Here is a 23286-nt window from a genome sequence, read left to right as displayed (position 1 = left end):
TGCGGACTGCGATTGACTGTGGAGATGTGGATTTTTATTCCAGTTGCCTCCAAGGACTTTCTAATGTCCCCTGCAGTTTGTGTTGGATTCATACATAGCTCTCGTGCAAATTTCCTAGCGCCGCTTATTTTTCTTGGTCTTCTTCTTGAAAAAAGTCTGTGTTCATGTTTCTTCCATTTTTGAATCATGGTTTTTACACTTGGTGCTGGTGCAGTACTCCAAAAAAATTTATTTTATATTATCCCTCTCCAGCTTTATGAAGGTTCACCATTTTCATGAGAGTGGTTTTGCTGCCCTAATGTACACACCTGGTGCCATTCACCAAGCATTAGGTGGTGACGGTCTTTTTTTTTTAAAAAGATGAGACACCTCATTTTGCATATTAAATTGAATCACCTAGAAGTTAATTATATGTTATGTATATATGATTGTATTTTATCTAGTGCTTTGAGCTTTCAGGGCCACCGTACATTTTGTTCAGGTAAATACTTAACAAAATAAATTTGTTTTACGAGAAAAGATGACTTCACACAAGAGAAATGAAATCCAACTAACTATCCTTGTCATAAGTTTTTAGCTCCTATGCTGCAAAAAACTGATAACTCTAGCCATCTGCCAGCCTCGCTTGATTGCTCAACAAACAAATGTAGCCAAAGGGGAAACACTCAGTATGATGGATTCCAGCGTGCCTAATGAAATGCAGCTATTGCACGATGAAAAACTGTGGCCCATATAAAGGTCACTATAAATCAAGTCCCTTAGTACCAGACTCTAGCATTTCTGATTTTGGAAAAAGCTGACCCCAATCAAGTACATAAATGATGCTTATGTATGCACAGAAGCTATCAAGGATCAGTTTGCAGGGACACAGCCTCACTGACAATTTCAAAATATGAATAAGCACTTTGCAGCAGGGGTGTGTGACAACATTGTGGTGTCAGTTTGAAACACATTTTATTGAATCGCTTATTTTCTTTAGTAATTTATCAAGTAAAAACAGGTTGGTTTTGGTTGCTATTGGCCACATGCACGATTTGAAGATGTTGCAAGCTAAACAATTAATTCTTTGATGTGATTCAATGATCAAATCAATCAGTTGCAGCCCTACAGCTTCCTACCCATGTCGGTTGCATACAGAAAATATTTACCGTGATGTCTAACCCCTTATTTCAGACCCAGTTTGACAACTTGAAAGCCTCAGAAAGCTGCAAAAAACAACATAAAACAAGCTACGATAGCAATGCTGACTCACACACTAGAAGACAGCAGGTAACAGGTGCACTGATGCCAGATGTCTGGAAAATCATGGTGCAGGGTGCAGCAGGCATTGCACAGCAATCAATAAAGCAGCATGCATGTGGAGGTAGACAAACAGCGCTGTGATTTCACTTCTTCTTCACGTGGTCAGAAATGGCCAAGCATGAAAACGAGTGAAGTGCGCTATTGACGTAACACCTAGAAGTTGGCCCCCAGCCACGAAGGCTGTATTGAAAAGGCATTATATGTGCGGTGGAGAACCAAACCATGCAGGGTGGTCCTCCATCAAAATGCACTCATCAGCCTGAAGGTGCACAACACACTAAACAGCTGTTTGTTGGGGAAAACAGACGCATTCTTTAGCATGCAAACAGGATCACATCTGTTTCTAGTCTGTGCTCTTGGGAAACGTAACGGACGGCGAATTAGGCAGATCTTCCAAAAAGTTTGTACACAGTGCAGAAAATTTGTATCTTTTAAATGACAAGCAAGAAAGACAATGGTATTGAAAGTTGCCGTGTTCATTTTTAGAGGTTGTCTTTTGTTGCAGTGTAATAACTCAATAGTGTCACTTCCACAAATAAATGAATTTTGGCAGAAACTTGCTGTCCCAGATGTGTTTTCATCCTACAAAATACTGTCATCCCAATGAATGGTTTAAGCAAAGTGTGCTTAAACGCTAAAAAGTCTTTGCTTTACACATGTGAACAGCTTTAAAAGACAGAATGCAAATCCACACAATCATAATCATATTCAACCTACAGTATATTGGATTATGTTATGTGGAACTTTGAAAAACACTGTGGTGCAACACTGAGCTCACGAGGGCTGGGCACTGAACAATTCCTCAAACTAAGAAGCATCACAAACTCAAACTTCGAATGCAGGCTGGTACATGTAAATCGGATATTCTTCATGGAAGTCCAAACGTATTGTACATATTTTGTGTATAGAAGACAAAGTTGCGGTTTTGAAGCTCAGGCATTAGAACTTCAATTCTATATTACGTGATGTAAACCTGCTTATTGCTAGACATAATATAGTAGAAGTCCCAACTAGAACTAGACCCACCAAATCAGCAAGAGCTATAATTTTGCTGATATTAGCTATATAGATATACTGCAACAGAGTATATATGTAACAAGAAGTTGCAGTGCAGAAATTCCAAACTATGTATAAAGTCATTTCCAAACAGTCTGTACCATCATTTGCCCACCAGAGAGCACTTTTCCGCTGTAAAACCCTCCACTTAAGGGATCTGCATCAAGATTGTGTGTGTTGTATGAATTACCATTAGCTGTTATAGTATCCTCACTACCAAGTATCAGTATGGGACTTAATATTCCAGCATCAGATGGGCCGTAATCGTAAAATGACTATAATCATACAGTCGTCCAGATGGAGATTCCAGCATGGCTGTAACTGTCATGAGGGTTCACGGTCGAACCAATACATAACAAAATAAATTTGCCAACCCCTCAACATTCCGGGTTGAACTACAGACAGGCGACAAATTAAAGGGCAACACGCAGGGTCTTAGTAAGTTGTTAGGCCACCATGTGCTGCTAGAACAGCTTTAATGATTTATTTTCACAGTCCATCTATTCTGTGACCCCTCGTGGCCTAATGCACGGGGGGCATCATCATCATCATCATCATCCTCATCCACAGGGCACTATATATATTTGCTTCGCTTTTCCTTTTAATTTGTCACCTGACTGTAGGTTGCTGTGAACCACCAGGTAATAACTGTGTGCACACAGGCTTGAAACAACGTTCCACAAATACTGCAGTAAATACAAAGAAGTACTTAGTTGCTGCATACTTTTGAGTGTTACTTTGAAGTTAACAAGAACACATTTATTTAAAGTGAGAACAACAACAACAACAAGTCTCAAGCATAACTCATAATAACGGGGTACTTTCTTTCCCCATTTCAGCCCAAAGAACCTAATTACGAGTTGTTCAACGGGGAGACTTCTGCCATGTCAGAGAGCAATTACACAAAAAGTGAAAGACCATCTGAGCCTCTTCACTTGTGCCAGCGGTTCATATATTTGCACACATCAAGCACACAGACCTCCCCACACTGTACTGCAACTGAACTGATGAGATAATAGGCAATGTATCCCATGGTAACTCCTCTGCGGTCATTACCCCTTCGGCATCTTAATGCAGACTTGATTACCAGCAATTTCCTTTGCAAGCACCAGGCCTCGGGGCTGTTTTGGGCTCCCATTTTCAACTACTACCTGTTTCACATGCACACAAAATTTCCCGGCAGGCAACAACAATGTCCAACTGTTATGTCTGGTGGTCAAAAATCTGTGCGGTTTTCTCCCCGTTATTGTGGAAACTTCCCACTGAGGCGCTACAGGTAATCTCCATCCCATGACTGTGGGCAGAAAATGCTTTTCGTGCTGTAAACCTGTCGTGTTGATGCTTGAGTTCATTGTTACTGCCAAGTAAATCGCACCCTAGAGGTCAAGTAATTTGACTCAAATCGAGCAGTGAATTGGGGGATATGCATAAACAAATCAGTGCGGCAACGGAAGCCACCAATATCTAAATGCACAATGACGAGAGTTGAGAATGTGTTTTTTTTAATTATACAGGGCCAACACGGGTCCTTGGAGAACTACAACATGACAGGCTGGTTTCTGGACCAAACAGGAGTATGTCCTGCCGATTTTTAGTCAGTTAACTGAACTGACAGGTTGTAAATCTCACTGAAGAGGCCAAAACTGACCAACGAATGTCACGACTCTGGGAGCAGACTCTCTCTCTCTCTCAGAGAGCTGTTTCGCCTTATGTTCCCTCTTTACGATATAAGCTTAGCGAACTTCCTTTCTGTTATTATCATAGACTCATTATAGTTTTGCTGACTGCTTCAGGCACACGATTATCCTAAAGTCAAAACTTGCTGAAATTGTAAATACGATGACATATTACAGCCGCCAGCTAAAATGAAAACTCAGGATGCCTGACTTACTTATTTGGGAAATGACCAAATTCCCCATGATAAACACCTATGTTTACTTTTCATTTTGCGGGGATAAAGGAGATAAACACAGTCCCCACATCTATGCTGAAGATAAGGCCGGCAGGGAGGAAGAGACCGTATTCAGTTAAGAAAACGTTTAGAAAAGCCTCCACGCAGCTGTGTCCCGCATCTTCTAAAATGGCCTTGAGGGTTTGCAGAGCGCAGCAAGTATACAGCAACTCAAAAATAATCACCATCAATTTAGAGGTGTCCCGGCACAAACTTGTTTGGAACAGAAATTTTGAGAGACAGCCAGGTTAAGGTAAGATGCGCGGGAAAGAAATGTGTTAATGCACAGTGAACTTGTACACAAATCGTAGAAAAATAGGAGTCGTGATAGTGGCCCTTAATACCTGAAACAGTCCCACAGGACATTAAGTATTCACTCCCTTCACATATGCGTCCGTGGAGCTGCCGCAGCTCCCAGCCAGCAGAGAGCCGGGGTAATATATCCTGCACCTCGCAGCTTTAGAAGGTAGTAAAATATTAATGGGACCCTCCTTGAGCAAAAGGTTACCTCTGCCCCCAGAAGCTTCGTGAGGTAAAAAAAAAATAGGAGACGAAGCCAAACCTCAGCACGGCTCAGCTTCACCATGATCGGGCCCAGAAACACTGGACCAAACTTCCCAACTCCTGTAACTAACTATAGGATTCATGTCGTCGCTGTCAGCTGGGAACAACACGTGAAATCAGGAAGAAAAAAAAAAAAAGGACAAAAAAAAAAAAAAAAAAAAAAAAAGGGCGTGAACAGTCGCCTCACTGCGTTAAAACGGATGCACAACGACATGTAAACGTGGAATGCGCGTATTTCCAAAGGCTTCGTTCGGACGTGCGTCTAAGCGCGTGCGGATAACGGGACGCTAATGACGAACGAGAAATCACCAAAAGCGGCGTCACCAAAAGATGTAAAGGACAGAAAAGCGCCTTACCATCATGTTGCCCTGCATCTTTGCGGTCTCTATCAGATTAGTTTCCTTCATGTTTGCCTCCCTTCGCGGCTCGGAACTGCTCCACGAAAAGGGTTGAATGTGCAGACTTTTGGACAAGCTTCTGTCGGCTCTTCGTCCCCGCCAGCTCCCAGCCAGACACCTAGGTAGTGAGCCAGTTCATAAGTGGGTGGGCTTACAACCTAACGGACTGATTAGAAAGAGAATAGACACCGTGGGCTCTGTTTATCGACAGAGCTCGTCCTCCTTCCTCGCACACAAACACCCATAAATGACACGGGGAGGTGAACTTATCTATTTGCTTTCATGTTAAGTGCAGTGTGGACCACTGTGGATGATCGCTTCACGCTGGATGGAAGATGCGCAGAGGGGTCTCTAACCACCCCCCCTCCCTCTTGCTGTTTGTTTCAGAGAAACAGAAAATCCCTCCTGTCAATCGGTGCTTGTTGTCAAGCTGCTGCAAGAGCCTCACTTAAAAATGTGATGAACGGCACACACACACACACACACACACACACGTTGCAGAAAACAATAAATAAATAAATAAATCTAAACTGGGGGCAGGTCAAGCTGTAAAAGTGCATCACGTCGTCCCACGGCTTTAATTAGGGTCTGCTCTCCTTTAGACGTTGATGTAGTAAATATAAAAGCTTTGAAGGTCATGATTGGAGGAGGATTAGCCTGTAGAAATCTGTGGTGAGATCCCTGAATGCTGCTGGCCCTTTAAGGAACTTGGAAATCTATCGCGTCTATCAAAACCTTATGCTCTACTCATGACCAAATACCAACAACATTAACAACAATGGCACCAAAGCAAATGCAACAACAACCAGTCGTCCTCCACTAGAGACACGTTCTTCAATAAATAAATAAATAAAAATACACGAATACATGTTTTTCCCTTTTTGCTTCTCTTTTTACATTTTTAAATAGGTAGAAGATGTATTTGGTTCACAAGAAGAAGTCACTCTCATACATTTCCATTGGTTGTATCAATAACACATCATCAATGTATCACAAAGTCAAAGTAACACCACAGAAGTGCATCTGATACAGTGTGTGTTTTGTTTTTTTGTTTTTGTTTTTTGGGGGGGGGGGGTGCTCTCATGCATTCCTCACCATTTCTGACGCCAAACAATTTAATCAAGAAAACTTGCCCTACTCACTAATATTTTGTACTGATTTTCTTCAATGCACCATCAGTAAAGTGTAATTGTATTTTTGTAGCGAAAATACAATCGGTTAGAGACCAAGACCCCTGCATGACCCTCTTACACACACACACACACACATACACACACACACACACTATTAAAATCAATAAAACTCTGAAAGTGCATCTTCTGAATTTGGACTCTTTGTATATTGCGCGGAGTAAAACGAGTGTACACTGATGATACCTCCAGACAGCTGAGGGTCTTAAATACACAGCAGCACTTCGCTGTGAGCAGGTTCCCCCAACTGGGAAGTGCAAACAGCATGTCTCACATAAATCTCATTTAAAAGTGCCTGGTATTAATTACTGTGGATAAGGCTGTCAAAACATCGTAATGGGGCCATCAGGCTCTGTCAACTCCAGCTGGACTGCTGACAGAGGGAGAACACAGCAGTTGGAAAGATAGGTAGCTGGCTGGCTCGCTCACTTATTTTATTCATAACTCCTCCACAAAGTTCTTCTGTCAAAGGCAAGTTTAAAGGATAACCTTCTAAAGCGTTATTTTCAACTTTAATAGTGCCACACTTAATCGGGGTTCATGTATCAAACATGACACATAAACTCCCCTCGACCCTACAAGCTGGCTACACACGCAATATTGAATTCGCCATGTTGTTTATTCCCCCTACGAGACACATCGGGCCGAGCTGGAATTCATCACATACACGTGCGGCGGCCAAGGACATCTGCAACAACAATGTTGGCTGCACAGAAGCAGGCAGCAGCTGCCTAATGTTGAGATTCTCAGAGACAATGACTGGCCAGGGATGGCTAAGTGCTACGATGCAGTAGACCCCCCCCCCCCAAACACACACACACACACAAAAAGGGCAGCTAGGCGAGCAGACAGAAGCCGAGCTGCATGGGAGCTCTGCTGGGGAGAGAAAACCTGCGGCAGTGTGGACGGATGCTCCATTATGGAGAGAGCCGGGGTAAATGGAAAACCAAAAAACGCTGTATTACAAGCACAGCGAAATGAAAAAGAAGAAGAAAACAAAACTACAAGCTAACGCATACATAAATAAACACACACATGAAAGTGTGTATCTGAATCCAATTTCATTTAATCCTCCTATTGTGTCAACAGATGAATGTGAATAATTGCCAATGAAATATATGTAAATTAATGACAGTTAAAGTTTTTCTGCATATGATAAGTGCAACAATTGACACCAGCTAATTAACAAAATGATTTAGGTTTGTAGTCATTTGGGCTTTTACACATCCATTTAGCTAACCCGTGTGCTCCCTAGTGGCTGCTAAGCAGTGCGGTAATTCCAAATTTACGGGGGATCGGATGCCAAACTGCTCCTCTCTGACGATCCGAGAAGCCTTTTTAAACAAAACGAGATTAAAAAGCTTCCCAAATCTAGCATTGATTGGCCTAGATGCCCAATGGAGTGGGCCCGGAGAACAGGCTTCATTCCAGTGACGGCAGTCATCCAGCACGATAAACACAGCAGAGACCTTCGTGGAAGGAAATCGATGGTTTCATTATCGGCTTAATTACACGATACCACGATGTCCTGTATGCTGCTGTCGCTGTTGTGTTTTTGCTGTTTTTAAATGATAGCGATGAGATATATATACATACACACACATACACACGGCATGTTTCAAAAGGGAAAACAATAAATTAAAATCACTAAATTGAATCTGTGTACAGTTTTAGGTTACGAGAGCAACACGGGTTGCTATAGTGTTTTCCACAGATGCAGATGAGTTGTACTATGTGGGTCAAGGTGCTTTTGAGTTCAGACGAGGCTCATAGTTTAAGCAGGACGGCTCTAGTTGAGCACCAGAAAGCAGTTCTCTCAGTACAAGTGCTAATAACTTATTTACATCTCAAACAACTTTCTGTGATTATCCGGGTGCACTTCTCTGTACGTGGGCAGCACTATAATCTACATAAGAGGCCCGTGCTGATCAAGGCAACAGATCATTACCATCTGAGTAGAAAAAAAAAAAAAAAAAAGATTAAATTAAAAAAAAAAAAAAAAAAAAGTGCACAGGTATGTAAACTACACATTTAATCTTTCAGCATCAATGCAGGAGATCAATTAGTGGTCACACTGCAGGTACAAAAGATCATAAAGTGATGCAGTGTTTGAAAAAAATGCCTGCAATGCGTTTAGTTTGTATGTACTGAACTCTGAATGTGCTGCAGGTGAAAAGCAGTGATCTTTTAAATTCAGATTCCTGTACTCCTGACTTTAAACACACCTTAATAAAATATGACATAAAGTAAATTGTGAACTGTAGTACTACATCCAGTTGGCAACACACGACGGAAAAGTTACTGTAATTATTTTCCAACTTAACGGGACTTTTGCTTCCCTCCACCTTATGACAGAGCCAGTAAGCACATCTGAATATTAATGGAAACAGTTGCCTTGAACAGCAGGCGTTTGTCAGGAACTTGGATCAGATTCATCACTTTAACCTGCTCTGCTCCGCTCAGGGACGGATGATGAGTTCTCGCCGCACAGCAGCTGGCTTCAGCTTCACAACTCACACTTGAGCGGCTCAAAAAGGATGTGAACAAAAAAATAAAAAAAAGAAATGTAAAATGAGACGTACGGGAAAGGAAAATCAATGTCAGCATGCTTAAGTTATTACAAACAACTTTTTACGTTGACTTTTAATAGATGTTGCCTATTTAAAAAGTAAAAGTACAGGATTTTATCATTTTGTTTTTATAGTTTATGCCTTATTGATATAGCACTGAGTCAGGTCCATTAAGAATATTTATATGCTGCTTTAAAGAGGCCTGGAAGATGTTGTCTTGAAAGATTCCTGTAGTTATTTTACATTTTTAGCAGTAGTTGTACCGTGTTTTGACATATGGAAAACTAAAACCAGACGGGAATTTGAGAGGTTTACTCATTAATTAAACCTTTGCATTTACGCCGACGGGAAAGTCAGCGCACTGAATATTGACTGGAATGAATAGATGACATCCGAGCTCGACAGCGGTGAGGCATGTGAGGACAAAACACAGATAATAAAACACCTTCTCCGTCGGCCTTGTAGAAGATCTGCTTCCCACTCTACTGTCGGCAGGCCGTAAAACGGTAAGAGCTGGTTACTCTGTAATGTTACAACCGTTCGGGTTGAGCGATGGCACTGCGGCATTGGATGTAAACTATATGTGCCTGAGTGGTTGATGTTTATCCGTCGGGGATAGGTTTTCTCTTCTGGTTTCATGCAGTAGGTCTAGGGATCTAACGTGCCAAAGACGATACCTATCAGTGGGCTAAGTGCGTTATCATCCATCCTTGTGGTAAATGGTGACTTCTAACAGGAGCAAGACTGGTGGTCGGTGACAAAATTTAAGGGCCGTGACACAACGAGGCAATGGTTGGCTGTTGAGTGAGCGTCTCGCAGTGTGTTGCCCTGCAGTGTTACCAGTCGCACCCCCGTCTGCAGCTTTTCAGCCAATTCAATATGTTGAATCTGTGTCACCGTGACTTGTTAATGACACCGACCGTGTCATTGACAAGTACAGTGCATAACCGCTAGTATATTAAGCATATTCAAAACTAGATTACTAGTCCGTTAGAATAAGATTTTCCCAAAAGTGGTGTGAAGATCATGTGCGGTCCTAGGTCTTCTGCTTAGCCTTCCTCTCAAGCAAGTGCAGAATGCGCATGCTAGTTGGCCATTGTCTGTATTCTTTGTGGTTGTTGGGTTTCTCTCCTAAAATCCCCAAAGTCTGTGCAGGAAGGCAATCGAAGTAGATTTTGAAGTGAGAGACACCAGTTTGTTTCCCGTTTCCAGCCTTCAGTCATTGTGGCTTTCTTCGAATTCACAACAATGACCTTCTCCCAAACCAAAGTTGTGTGCCTAACTCTGACTTTGTAGCTTTCTGCTTAAATTTAGCAAGGCTCTGTGCTTATGACAATGAAATTCTGGCATGTGATAGAATATGCTAAAGATCTAATGTGCACATAGACAGGAAGAATATGAGCTGATAAGAACAGATAACAGGCCATCGAATAAGATAACAACATCTGAACCAGGTATGTGATTATTCTCATAACAATACCATGGACATTAAGCTGATCATCAGTCTTCCATAAGATTTTTGAACATGTCTGCAGCGATTTGCTCCCATTCTGCCATGAGAGGATACATGAAGTGGGGCGATGAGGCCTCCCTTGCAACTGGGACTCCAGTTCATCCTGAAGGTGCTGGATGAGGTTTAAGCAGTAGCTCTGTATAAGCCGATCAAGTTTTTCCACACCCTTCTGGAAAAAGTACTTCTTCGTGGATTTAGCCAGATACTCGCCCATATGGGTCTTGGGCATGAACTGCCCATATTTGCTCCATTTGGTGTCTTTTCTGTATATTCATTTACATCCTTGTTGTTAGGAATTCAAACCATTGTCCAACAACAACTCTGTCAGCATTAGTGCCTGACATTATGATTTATCAGTAGAATTAATACACCTAAAGAAAACACACATTTCCAATCATTTACATATGGTGTTTTTTTTGTTTTGTTTTTACACTACAGTAAATCAGTGGATAATGAAACTTGCCAACAAAAGCTTCCTCCCTGTCATCCTCTCTGTAATTTTTACTGCTTTTGAAATGAGCTGCATTCAGACCCTGGAAAAGGCTGTCGTTCATTACCAGTCAAGGCCCGTGGCTGCCGGATATCTTCCGTGAACGCCCATATGAGAAGATTAACTACAGGAATATGCTTTAGTGTCTGATAACGGGAGAGACATATCACATCGCCCAGGGTGGTTTCTGGGGCAACAGCGTCACCATCAATCAGCTGGGTGTAATCTCACTAGAAATCCTTGTCAGCATGCAAATTAGTGTCACATTTCACACACAGTTTGTGTGTACACACTAAAAACTTCAAAGATTGAAAGTGTGATATATATAGATATATATGCATGTGCAAGAGTATTACAAACTGGAACTTTATGCAGTGGAAAAAGTTAATGCGCATTACATGAAAAGCTTTTCCAGGTTCTCTCTACACACGGTTGTTCTACAATGGTGCAAAGGCATGACATCCTTTCCCTTGTATTGTGGAACTTAAACTTTTTGATTTGTGGTGCTACTAGTCAACAGAGTTTTGTTCTCTCTGTCAAAGTTGTGAAATGGAGGTGAAAAGTGTGTGGTGGTTAGCTTTGACTTGCAGGTTGCAGTGCGTGAAGGGTCACTCTATAGAAAAACGGAAGGAAAGGAACAGCCAAGATCTTAATTATTCTACCTTGTACGATGCATCAAGGCCTAAATACGACAAAAAGTGTTACACGTCAGTTTAACACTGACAATCAACAATATCAATTACGGTTAATTAGAGGAGATTTAAAGATATCTATGGTTGGTCATCTATGGTTCGCAAATGGTAAACACTACTGCAGGACTTGGTCCTCTAACGTTGTCTTTTACATCAAATGCACAAGCACAAGCTTTTGTCATCTGCATCATCCCTAGTATGTGCATATTTATCAGACCTCACCACTCACCAATAACTATATCTAAAGCGGCAATTACAAACCACAAAAGCACATAATAAGTAAAGACTGAAAAATACAGCCCTAAATAGTTTCAAAGATGAGGTTTCTTAAAATAAAGGAGTTAAGAAGTAGCCCATGACTTCGGTCTCTAGAGTTCCGGTGCCACAGTGCACTCATTAAGACCTATATTAACTTTATCATTAAGAGACAAGTTAATGATGCTAAAACATTTACCCCTCAGGCATCTGCTCTCACACAAATATTCAACAGCCTGCACACTTGTATGCACACAACCATACACCAAACCAGGTTAGCCTGAAGGACAGGGCTGAGTAGGCTGTTTAAGATATTGCACCTGCATATCTGTCCCACTTTCTGCCGTTGCCTACAGCTTGCTGCTCATTTTAGATTGTACTGTCTCTGGAAGCGCAAAGCCCATTAAGTGAAACTAATACAAATGTGTGGCAAGGTGAGGGCCAGCAGTGGTGAAATTTCAGAAAGTATTATACTTTGCATTAACTTTAATGACGGCTCAAGTTAGGAATTGAGTTGAAAAGATGGTTCGCGGCTTTACCGATCTCCTCAGTTCTCGGACTCGCTGCACCTGTGCCGTGAAATAACTCACTATTATTATTGGTTCACAGTACACAGCATTGGCCGGGTGCTCTTTATCCATCTGTATTAACCGGTGTGTCCACAGATGTATTGGCTACACAGCATGGATCTGTGTTTGCATGCCTCCTGAGGATGATTTACAGAGCATTGACTTGGAGGCTCCCAGGCTGGAGCACCATAAAACTGTTGTTTATGTTCAGGCAGTGAGTGTTCATTGTCAAGGGGAGCAGCGTCTTGTTTTAGGGCAATGTAGAGCACCATGGGAGTTAACGCGACAAATCATCTCCTTTTAACTGCCAGGGACACGGGGAAAGATGAGGCATGTGCAATCGGTTATACACCAGCTTTTTGCAATAAGTCAATAAAATCACCTCCCCTAGTTATATGAAAATGAGCCGTGGCAGGGCCATGCTATACATTTTAATAAAGGCTGCAGATCGGGAGTGCACGGAGACAAGGACAGAGCTTGAAAAACAATATGGAAAGTCAAAGCCAAGCCAGAAGAGTGCCAAGCAATCAGGCCAAATAGGGCTAAATGACTGCTTTTGCTCAAATTATTATGTGCAGCAGATACAGAGGGCTTTAAATTCACTTTTAAAGATGGTAATGAAAATCTCGGCTGTATTAAACTGGCAATTTACAGCCATATAGTGATACATATAGTGAAATCTAGCATATAAGGTAACAAGAGCATACATCAAAACCCATTCGAATTAAAGCATAGCCTATGGCCCAAAGAAAGGAAAGCATTTTATTCGTGAAGCAGCAAAAGGGGACAACATGTGGACAAAAACAAAAGGCTGCTGCTTGTTCAAGCATGCTGGGGTTTAACTGATGACATTCGAAGCATGTACAAAGCTAATGTGCTTTCACCTAAAATTAAGCGAAGTGATTCTAATTAAAGCATCTGACCCGAAGGTTTCTTTGTCACCCAGTATATGCCACCGTGCACGGACGCGCATGGGCAACCAGGAGCTAACGCAGGGTCTTCAAGAGCTTACTGCTGATAGACCCAGCTTAGGAGAGGGATATGAAAGGATTTCAAAGACCCAGATATTCCCTGGTATATACTTTGGACTTATGACCTCACCAAAAATGGTTTTATGTGCAAAAGTTATTTGTAGATTTGTTAAGAGCCCGTGTGTTTTTTTTTTTTAGGAAGACAAACTGCTGAAATGGCTGCACTGGATATGAATCATCTAAAAATCAGCACAGCGCTTAAACGTATAGGCCAAATTTCCTTTAATAATTAACAGAATATTAGAAGAGGTTTTACACCGATTCATCTTCAAATGCCATGGCCAAAAATCAATTTTCTTTTGTTAATATGAAGCCACATACTTAGCAACAATTAAACCTCGTTTCTGAGGAAATGTCCTTGGTAAATTAATTGGACATACATATTGCATGTACGGAAGTATCTGCTAGTCCAACACAGCCCTCCCACACATTTCACACATAATCTACGGCCATAGTTACACATCACACGTCATGGAGGTGCATGGAAGTTATTGCTAAACCTCAGGGTTATTGGGGAAAAATTAAATGTAAAAGCAGTACAGTAGCAAACACATATCAGTGCCACCATACGGTGAAAATTAACATCAATGCAAGCTACTGATCCTACCTGAACGCATTTTCGCCAGGGGTTCAATTGTGCGATGGCACTGTAGCCCTGTAGATTCCAGGGTTTCAGTTTGGAAGCCTAATCTATTATAGCCCCTAAGCTAATTCTGTGTGTTCCAACGTCCTCAGCAAAACCCACGATATCAAACTAACCAGCAATGCCTCTCCTGCTAGTTGATTTCAGGCAAACCACAAGCTAGCCAGCATGCTAGCAGAATGCACAGTTAGCCAGTATGGTGCCTAAAGCACCACACCAAGCGTCCTCCGCTATAGTGTATTAGCAATCAGCAGTCGGCCAATCACAGTAGCTCAAACAAACAAACCAAAGGAAGCTGCCCATGTTAGCCAGCAACAACCAAAAACATGCTAAGAGGCTTCCTCCTGGTAACAAACCAGTCCTCATCTTAACATACAGTCATACAGTATCTGTGACACTTCATAAGTACTACACTTACTTATCTTTGCCCCACTCACCTCTCTTTTTTTTTTTTAAATCCACAGCCTTTTAGTAAAATTAGCTGGGCTGTCAGCCATGTTTTCACTTCCTGCTTTAGGCTCCACCCATTACCTTACTCTGACACTGCTGCAAAAAAAAAATAAATAAATAAAAATAAAATAAAGTTAAAAGGATGCATTCACTGATATGGACTTTCTTCTTTTGGTTCTAGTTTGAGTAGTAAATGTAAAGGAATACCATAAAACTTCCCTCTGACTTCCTAAATTAAAATATCTTTCTACTTCTAGCTGAAAGACGCCTCAAGATGACATCATTTGGAGGAACCTTCAGTTCAGATTGGGTTATCTTGCTTTTCCAGAGCACCCCACAAATGGTATCATCAAAACTCCCAATGATTCAAACCTCCTCCCGGTGGTCAGTAAGATTCAGAAACATATTTTAATATAGGGAAGTTTAAAAGCATTATTGTACATCTACACTCTCAATGACAACGGCTTTCAGCTCGTCCCTTCAGCGGAACACGTTCCACACATTGATTTGTGTTTTTACACTGGTTCGTGTCGCAACCCTCCCGTTTTTGTCCGGTGTGAGGACCGACACCAAGGTTGCCCTAGGTGGCTGGGCAGGGCCAAGCCTGGTCGGGTGGGATTCGAGCCTGCTGCCTTTTGCATCCCAACCCCCATCCTCTACCACTGAGCCACCAGGCCCCCAATATTTACACCCTAAAACTAAAGCTAGAAAGAAAATTTGTGAAGTTGCATGTTAACCTCCAGTAGATGGCCCTGAACCTTCCCACCAGGCTCATTTGGAGCAAATGTTATAAGTCACAAGTGGGTGAACATACTCATATTTCCCACACCTCCCTCCATCTAACTTCCTTCCTTTCCACACTTTTCCAACTCATCCACTTGCGCTGTGCTGGAGAGCCTCCCTTTGCACAACCCACTAGCCTTTACTTGCCACTGAATCTCCTCTGCAACCATCTTCCTCCTGTCAGCTACTGCTGCTTTGCTTCAAATAGGTTGTGAAATGCTTAAACCAAATCCATGCTACCCCTGCCCCTCCCTGTGTGCTGCCTGAGCTTATAACACAGCTGCCTCCCTGTTGAGACGGTTGGCGCTGCGCTCTGAACTTCTATATCCCAGGATCCTGTCAGTGTCCTACAGTGTAGATTTTGTAAATTTATACTCCACTGGTAAACTGGTTAAATGAGCTCCAAGATCTCTGTTCTATGCCGGGCCACACAGCTGAAGCATCCTCGGTAAATAAAGGTGGCAAAGGTCATAAAATGTAGTTGAACGCTGCATGTAAACACCAAGATGCTGCTAGTACCAAAATAGAACAATAAACATTTTAAGAATGCTTAGGTTTTGCTTGAGAAGGTGTTTTGAGTGAATTTTGTATTGCTGAGGCATCTAAAACATACTTCTGTAATGCAAAAAGTTGAATATAAATGTAATTTATACAAGACATTGTTTGCTGGTAGAAAGGATGTGGAGAGAAAGGTCTGACAGCAGATAACTTGGTAATCGGTAACAACTAGCTTCGACGCTGCAATACTCCCCCGAGAATTCATATCACGAAACTTGTCACCAGTTTGGGTTACAAACGTACTTATGGCCCTTGCAGCATTTACTTCAGGAACAAATATTCTAAGTGAAATACGATAGAATATGCAAAACCGATTATCTTTTGTTGTGCTGGTTTCATAATCTGCTGTTCACAGCAAAAATGCTTCCGTTTTTGGGATTTTAGACTTTGTTCATACTGTAAGTGGACAGAGCAAAGAGCTGAAAAAAATAAAATGCAGATCAGTACCTTGGAATAATAACCAGTTCTCTGTCTCGCTGACAACGTATGGACTGGCATGTTGACATGTTGAAAAAGTGACACATTGTGGAAGACTGCGAATAATTGTCTTAAAAATCTGTCACAGTGAATATCTCTCACTTTTAATAAGTCGTTATCTATTACATTCTTTTTTTTTTTTTTTTTTTTTTTTTTTAAGACAGAGGGAACAATGCTTCAAAACTAATTACATTTCTTTTTTAATCAATAATATTGGCAGTGCATTTTTTTTTTCAGAGCATACCAGGAGGCTTTTTGCTTATATTAAATTTTTTACCATTTTCTGAAACAATACCAGAGAAAAATATCTGCAGTGTGCAGACCACATGCGGAATAAACCCGAGGGGGCTTATGGGTATTTGTAGACACGTCCCTGGATATCTGACCAAGGCCAGTCAACACATAGGTTTGCCCTGGGCAGTATTGTGTGGGTTTAAAATACATAATGATAAACAGTCTGGCTGGCAAAGCAGAAAGTGGCCTTTTTCCATTAGGTTTTTTTTAGTACATAGGTTACAACTGCAGGATCAAGCCACACAAGAACAACACCAGGCAAGAGAATATTTTGTCTTTTCATATTCCATTTCACGTAAGAGGAAACACAATATGTGGACGAAATGGATAAAATGATGGTTTGTGTAGAGAAACCGAGGCCTTGCTGTTACATGATGCAGTGGAAAGTCCCACTGTGCCTTTATCAGACCGCAGAGTGAAGCTACACTGGCACTTTAGAAAGCAAATATGAGCTTGTGAACAAATGTTGCTTTCTGTGCAGTTATTCTAAACACGGCCCTCTGTTTAAAAGTAAGGCTGGCCGCCTTAAATAAAGCCTTCATACTGCAAACCAATTTATTCAAGTCTTACTATTAGGAAACAATTATTTTAATGCTTTGACCATTTCAGAGGTCTCATTATCAGAAGATCATGAACTCTTTCATCCAGCAGAGGGCAAACTTAGACCTGACCTGCAGCCCTAAGCTCTTGCATGTCAGCACATTGCGACATTTTCCTGAAACTGAGCTTTGTTAAAAAGGCTCATTTGCATTAAATGGCCATAAAAGTGTCACAAGAATTGATGCAATCCATGGTGACAGGCTCTGACAGCAGCAGATACTTTAGATGCAGCAAGCTGAGCCCGGTTTGACAGGAACTGAGGCCTCTGGGGGGCTCAGAGTGGATATGTTTGTGATTTTAGATATGGCTCAAGTGTCTGTCTCCCAACCAGCAGCGGCTGTTTACTGTTGTGGCACCATTTGTCTCACTGGGCCTTGTTGACTGCTTGTGATACACCACCAGATGGGCTGTCATGACCCAAGCTTTTTGCCGAGCCAACCGCTCACTCAAAGGGCCTGGGAGGTCTCAGTGACTCATGCAATTACACTACCTGCGGTGTCAATCATTCCTGGGACAACACAAAACAGATCCGCCACAGAGTTCTTGTGGCTAATATAGTGTTTGTCTTTGAACGTGCGTTCATGTAAGCATCATGCTGCGGTTGCACGTTTTCCCCAGGCCTACATACTGTAATAAAGCTCCTGTTACCACCCAGAGGAAATCCTTGAGGAGAGAGTTAAAGGATGGAGAGCTAAGCAGCAGCAGCACCTGATGATGAAGTGCACAAAACAATAAGTTATTACTACCAAAGGAACGGCAGAATTAGCTGTGAAAAAAAAAAAAAATCTTTAACACATTTAAGAACAAGCACTTCACCTACTGGTGAAGTTAAAAGTGAGAAAGTAGTCGACGTATGTGTGCGCTGCATTATTCATCTCACAGGGGCAGAGCTCTCAGATGTGCCTCCGAATGCAATTTCATTGTGTACACTCTGAACAAGTTACAAATACCGAAGAGCACGAGGTGCGTTTGTTTTTTCCACACCGAGTCAAGAAAGAGTCGATCACGTCGCTACCAGACAGCAGCTTTCATGTGCTGGAGATCAGCATGAAAGAGCAACTTCAAAAGCAGAGGTGCAGCAGAGGCTCTGCTGTATAATATGAATGACTTCAGCTTGACCGGTGCCTCGGCACCATCCTCCACAGTCACCGGGGTGAGAAAAAGATACTGGTGCTAATGAGCGGGAGGCAGCTTCGGAGTACAGAAATTCAAAGTGCAGAGATGATTGAGATAGGCCTTCTCCTGCCATTTTACTAAGGCTGCGCAAAAAAAAAAAAAAAAATCAATGATCATTTCCATAGACTCCAGTGAGGTAGTTAAAGTGATAGCTGTGCATTACAATAGGCCCAAAGTGTAATGAGAGCAGGGATCAATACTTGGCACGTTTGCACTCGTGTGTGTCCTGCTGTTGGCCAACAAAGCTGCGGTAATTAAGAAGTCTCCCCTCAATCCAAGTACCTTTCAGCTTAGCTCCCGTGTTCCTTGAAATCTCAGTTTAGCACTCACGATTTCCATGCAACTGCTATGCTCATTTGTTCTCCGACGTACGCCCAGCTACTGCAGTTTTTTTTTTTTTTTTTTTTGCAGAACAAAAGTCCAATATTTTCACCTGACACACGTACTCAAGCGATCAATTTATATTTGGGCAACAGCAGTTAATGCATATTCATCGTGGTGGGGTCATCATTTCAGTTTGGCTTTTTATTTTCTGTCTCAGGTGAGTCACACCAATTCAACTTATTATGATCAGAGGAATTGGAGGATTCTCTCAGCTTTTCAGATGCCAAGATGGCTCTGAAACTAGGGAAGGGGTGGAGGCTGGTGGGGGTGTGGGGGTCTAATTGGGATTTAGTGTGCACACACTGTACTGCAGGCCTGTCAAGGGCCAAGATAATCAAACTAGCCTGCTGTGACCGAGAGGAAAGACAATAGAAAGGAGCACCACGAACTGTAGAGTCAAAAAAAGTTAAGCCCTGAATTGATCTCAGAGCAGTGGGAATTGCACAAGCTGCAGAAATCCAGCTTTTAATAAATGTTATCAAACTAAAGCTCCAGTTTGTTATTAGGACTGCACATTATCACACGAAGGGTGTTTTATGTTGTAAATCATGCTCCATCATGTAATCAAACCCCTTTGGATGGAAAAAAAATGTATTTATTAATACATAAATATTTTAACATAGCTGTAAGACTTTATCTTGAAACAGAAAAAGGTAAACACACGTCTTACAACAATGCACTTTTCAAATATGAATCCCTGACACGTACTGTACATGTGTTGCAGTGCCACACTGCCCTCTAATGGCCTTTTAGTGCTATGGCAACATTTTGATCATGGCACTTGTGCAATAACTTATTTTCCTCTGCTCATTCAGTCTGAGGTAGGACAATAAAAATTTCCAACAGCAGATGGAATCGTGCTACACTTTCCAAAGGAAGTAAAGTACAATTATCCTATCGTGTGACATCACTCGCATTTTTCTGTCAACTCATATTACAGCCTATATGAATGCATCACTTAAGAGTGCAGAGAGTTAAAAGAAAGCCAGTCGTTCAAAAATCACTGAGATTCTCCATTTACACCAATGTTAACCACGGAGGCGAACCAGATATTCAATTTTTATGATACTCTCATTCAAATTGCCTCCAGCATTGCAAATAATTTCCTACGTTTCCCAGAATGCCTGTGCAGAACTTCCAAACAGAAATTCCATTCTTTGCTGTATGTGAGCGATTAAACAGAGTTAATATGTAAAAAGTGGACACGGTTAAAATGAGTAAAGACGCTGATTGAAGGAGCAGGTTTATTGTTGCTACAAAGCTCCAAGATGTTGCTGCGTTGCACGATGGTGTTCAGAGGCTAAAGTCAGTGGAGAAATTCACCCGTTTGCCTCTTCTATGACTTGATCAGGTTTTAATTCACATCCCATTAAGCTACTAGAATTATCAGTTTGGGAGTCATTTTTTCATTGACATATACTGCGCCTCCTGTGTCTGACTGTCAACATGACTGGAAACAGATCCTCCACGGAGAGACAATTCAAAGACAGATTCTCTGCTGCACCAAACACAAATACAAAACCCAAAGTGTTGGAAATCACAGACGATTCCACCAGGAGGCTAAAAGTGGCCACAGGACACAGAATGAAACAGACACTGCAGTCTGGACACAAAAAGTGTCTGGAGAGGTGTTAAGTCTGGATCTATTTTCTGTCCTAACGTTGATGTGAAGGGGGAGAAGTAACACCCCAGAATTAGAACAAGCAGCGAGTGAAAGCAAATAGTAAACTATGGGCACAACACTAGCTTCCTAAAGAACAACAACAACAACAACAACAACAACACAGAAAACAAATATGAAAGGACAGTAATAAAAATATGAACGTACGTCAATCCCTCCATTATCGGTAACCACTCATCCTGTTCAGGGTGGCGGGTGGGGGGGTTGGAGCCTCTCCCAGCTGTGTAGAGAGGGCGAGAGGCAGACAGGGTGCCAGTCTCACAGGTCCACCACAGAGACAGACAACCATTCACATTTACACCTACAGACACCAAATCTAACTGCATGTCTGTGGACTGTGGGAGGAAACCCCACACAAGCACCAGGTGAACATGCAAACTCCACACAGAAAGGCTGCAGCTAGCAGGCACATGCAAACTGAGGACCATCTACTGTAGCTGTGAGGCGCCAGAACCAACTAGTCCACGGCTGTGCTGCCCACAGATCCAAAAGTTAAGTAGAGTACGCGGTTCTGACAGCTAAGGTGAACTTATCTCTTCACGAACACCATTGGCCAAGTTCTAACTGTGCTCTGCAATCTGGATGTTATTTGAAACACCTAACTCTATGAAGGTGGAGATGCCAGTACTTGTTCAAACATCTGAAGTGTCAGCGTTCCGCTTTCGAACCTTTATTTCCCCGTGGATGAGCTGCCATCTTTTGGCAACTACGTGCCCCATTTTATTCATTTAAACTACCGGCTTTTATTCGGTAATCAAAACACGCAAGCGTGACCGTGGAGTCCCAGTGTAACTTGTTACAATCACATCAGCGCCGTGGATAAGGAAACACCGTCTGTTTCAATTAAACTGAGGAGATGAATAAACACAACGCAACAGCGCTTGTGAATTCGCGTCCACACGCATCAGAGCTCATTAACCACATCATTCCAAACACCACTAGGAGCGAACAAGCTCCTCTTCAATCAATGCACATCAACTCCAAATATTTGTAGCTGGGAAGACAAAAAAAAAAAAAAAAGAGAACTAAAAATGAACGATATTTGTAGACCCTGGGAAATCTGCTGTGGATTTTCCATGTGTCACAGCTGCTGGTGAGAAAGAAGTGCTCATAGTTCATCTTCACTGATTGTGCATGCTGACAGAGCCTGTGTTGGGGATGAGAGCAGCCCGTATCTCTCCCTCTCACACACACACTCACACACCAGAGGCTAATGGTTTCACTGGAAAGACTGTACCGTGCACTCCCCCTTTCCACCCACATTCTCCAGCTTTTCTCCTCCAACCTTCCTTTCATCCTCACCCACCCGTCCCTCCCTCCCTCCTCTTCTCTCCCTGTTGACTAACAGCAGCAGCAGCATTACAATGTGGGTCACAGGCTTGATAAAAACAGTGTGCTACAGTGTTATCAGCTTGGATATGAGGGAACAGCAGATGACTATCAAGTCACTGATGAAGTGTTTTGAGAAGGAAAATGCACCAAAACCGGGAAAACGGTCACTGAGCGTCAATCCAGCCGTTTCCTGCATCATTTTTCACACTTTATATTAACTACTTTTTGCAGTGTACAAGCTACTTCCCCATAGCTTCCAACGGTCTTGTAAACTAACCATCAACGTAAACCTTGGTACTGAAACTGTTCACTCCAGCCAGTAGCGGAACATCACTTCCTGTACCGCGTCTCCAAAACGCACATATTGCGCAAAGGCTAATATTTTGGAAAACAGCCACCTACAAAGCTTCTACTTCAGCCTGCGATCATCACAGCCACGCTGCTTCACCAGCTCCTTGCTTGGTCCGAATCTCAACTTCTCTGAGCAAGACTTCCTTACCTTTCCTCCCTTTGAGCATCTGCGGTACGCATTAGTGGCTCCCGCGGTTTGGTTCATGGTGAAAACTTCTGTTAAATAAATAAATGCATACATACATAAATAAAGTTCCGGACACACTAAAAGTTGGATTGAGATTCACAGCAGCCGATCACTCGACGCTAATGAGCGTTTACCTTGGATTCACCTGCTGTGCCGGATCCTTCCGCGCTGTCGCTCCTCGTTTGCGAGCTCGCAAAGAGCTGGTTCGGCGGTCACAGATGCATTGAATTGTCCAAATATGTTCCCACGTGAAGTCTAGCGAATTAAAGCAGATGCGTTGTTCCAGGCAAAGTGCTGCTGATTGTCAGAAAGCCAAATATAAATCCGCTGAGCTGAAGTTTTCCAACCAATCAACTGATAAAACTGACTCTTAGGTCCAATTACTGTACTCTGATGTTACGTCCTCTGCATTTACAGGATGATTTTAGAACATATCACTAACCTGCTCACACTGACGGGTCTGTGTGTTTGTTTGAGTGAGCGCGCGTGTGTGTGTGTGTGAGTGAGAGAGAGAGAGAGAGAGAGAGACAGACAGCAATTGCGCAAGCGCATCCCATCTGAAAGCCTGAGTGCGCGGGGCTGAAGCAGCAGCCTGTCAACATTGCTCGCCCACTCCAGCACCAGTGGCTGCGCGGTGCACCATAACCATGCTCCACGAGGAAACACATAGAATGTGCAGAGGTGTAAGTAAAAAAAAAAAACAGTCCAGCACGTGACCATGTTTCCACACGTTTTCCGGTTACTTTCCTGCTTTCAAATCGAACCAAATTACAAGTTGATCGGTGCCAT

The 23286-nt window shown here is 42.3% G+C and overlaps 1 protein-coding gene across 2 annotated transcripts in view; it reads right to left on the bottom strand.

Annotated features, from left to right (window-relative positions):
- Positions 1-22950, bottom strand: part of dpp6a (dipeptidyl-peptidase 6a) — a 171183-nt gene extending 148233 nt beyond the window's left edge. The window contains exons 1-2 of one of the 2 annotated variants that reach the window (XM_067485862.1): positions 22632-22950; positions 22459-22526 (exon numbers count right to left, since the gene is read on the bottom strand). In XM_067485862.1, the coding sequence (XP_067341963.1) occupies positions 22459-22515 (57 nt within the window). In that variant the 5' untranslated portion in view covers positions 22516-22526; positions 22632-22950. Of the gene's footprint in view, positions 1-5229; positions 5653-22458; positions 22527-22631 lie in introns of those variants that run through there. The other variant, XM_067485864.1, reaches the window with a different exon arrangement.
- Between the last annotated feature and the right edge of the window lie 336 nt (positions 22951-23286).

Source organism: Channa argus, chromosome 19 (genome assembly GCF_033026475.1).
Source record: "Channa argus isolate prfri chromosome 19, Channa argus male v1.0, whole genome shotgun sequence".
NCBI lineage: Eukaryota > Metazoa > Chordata > Actinopteri > Anabantiformes > Channidae > Channa > Channa argus.
This window is presented reverse-complemented; position numbering and strand designations above follow the sequence as displayed.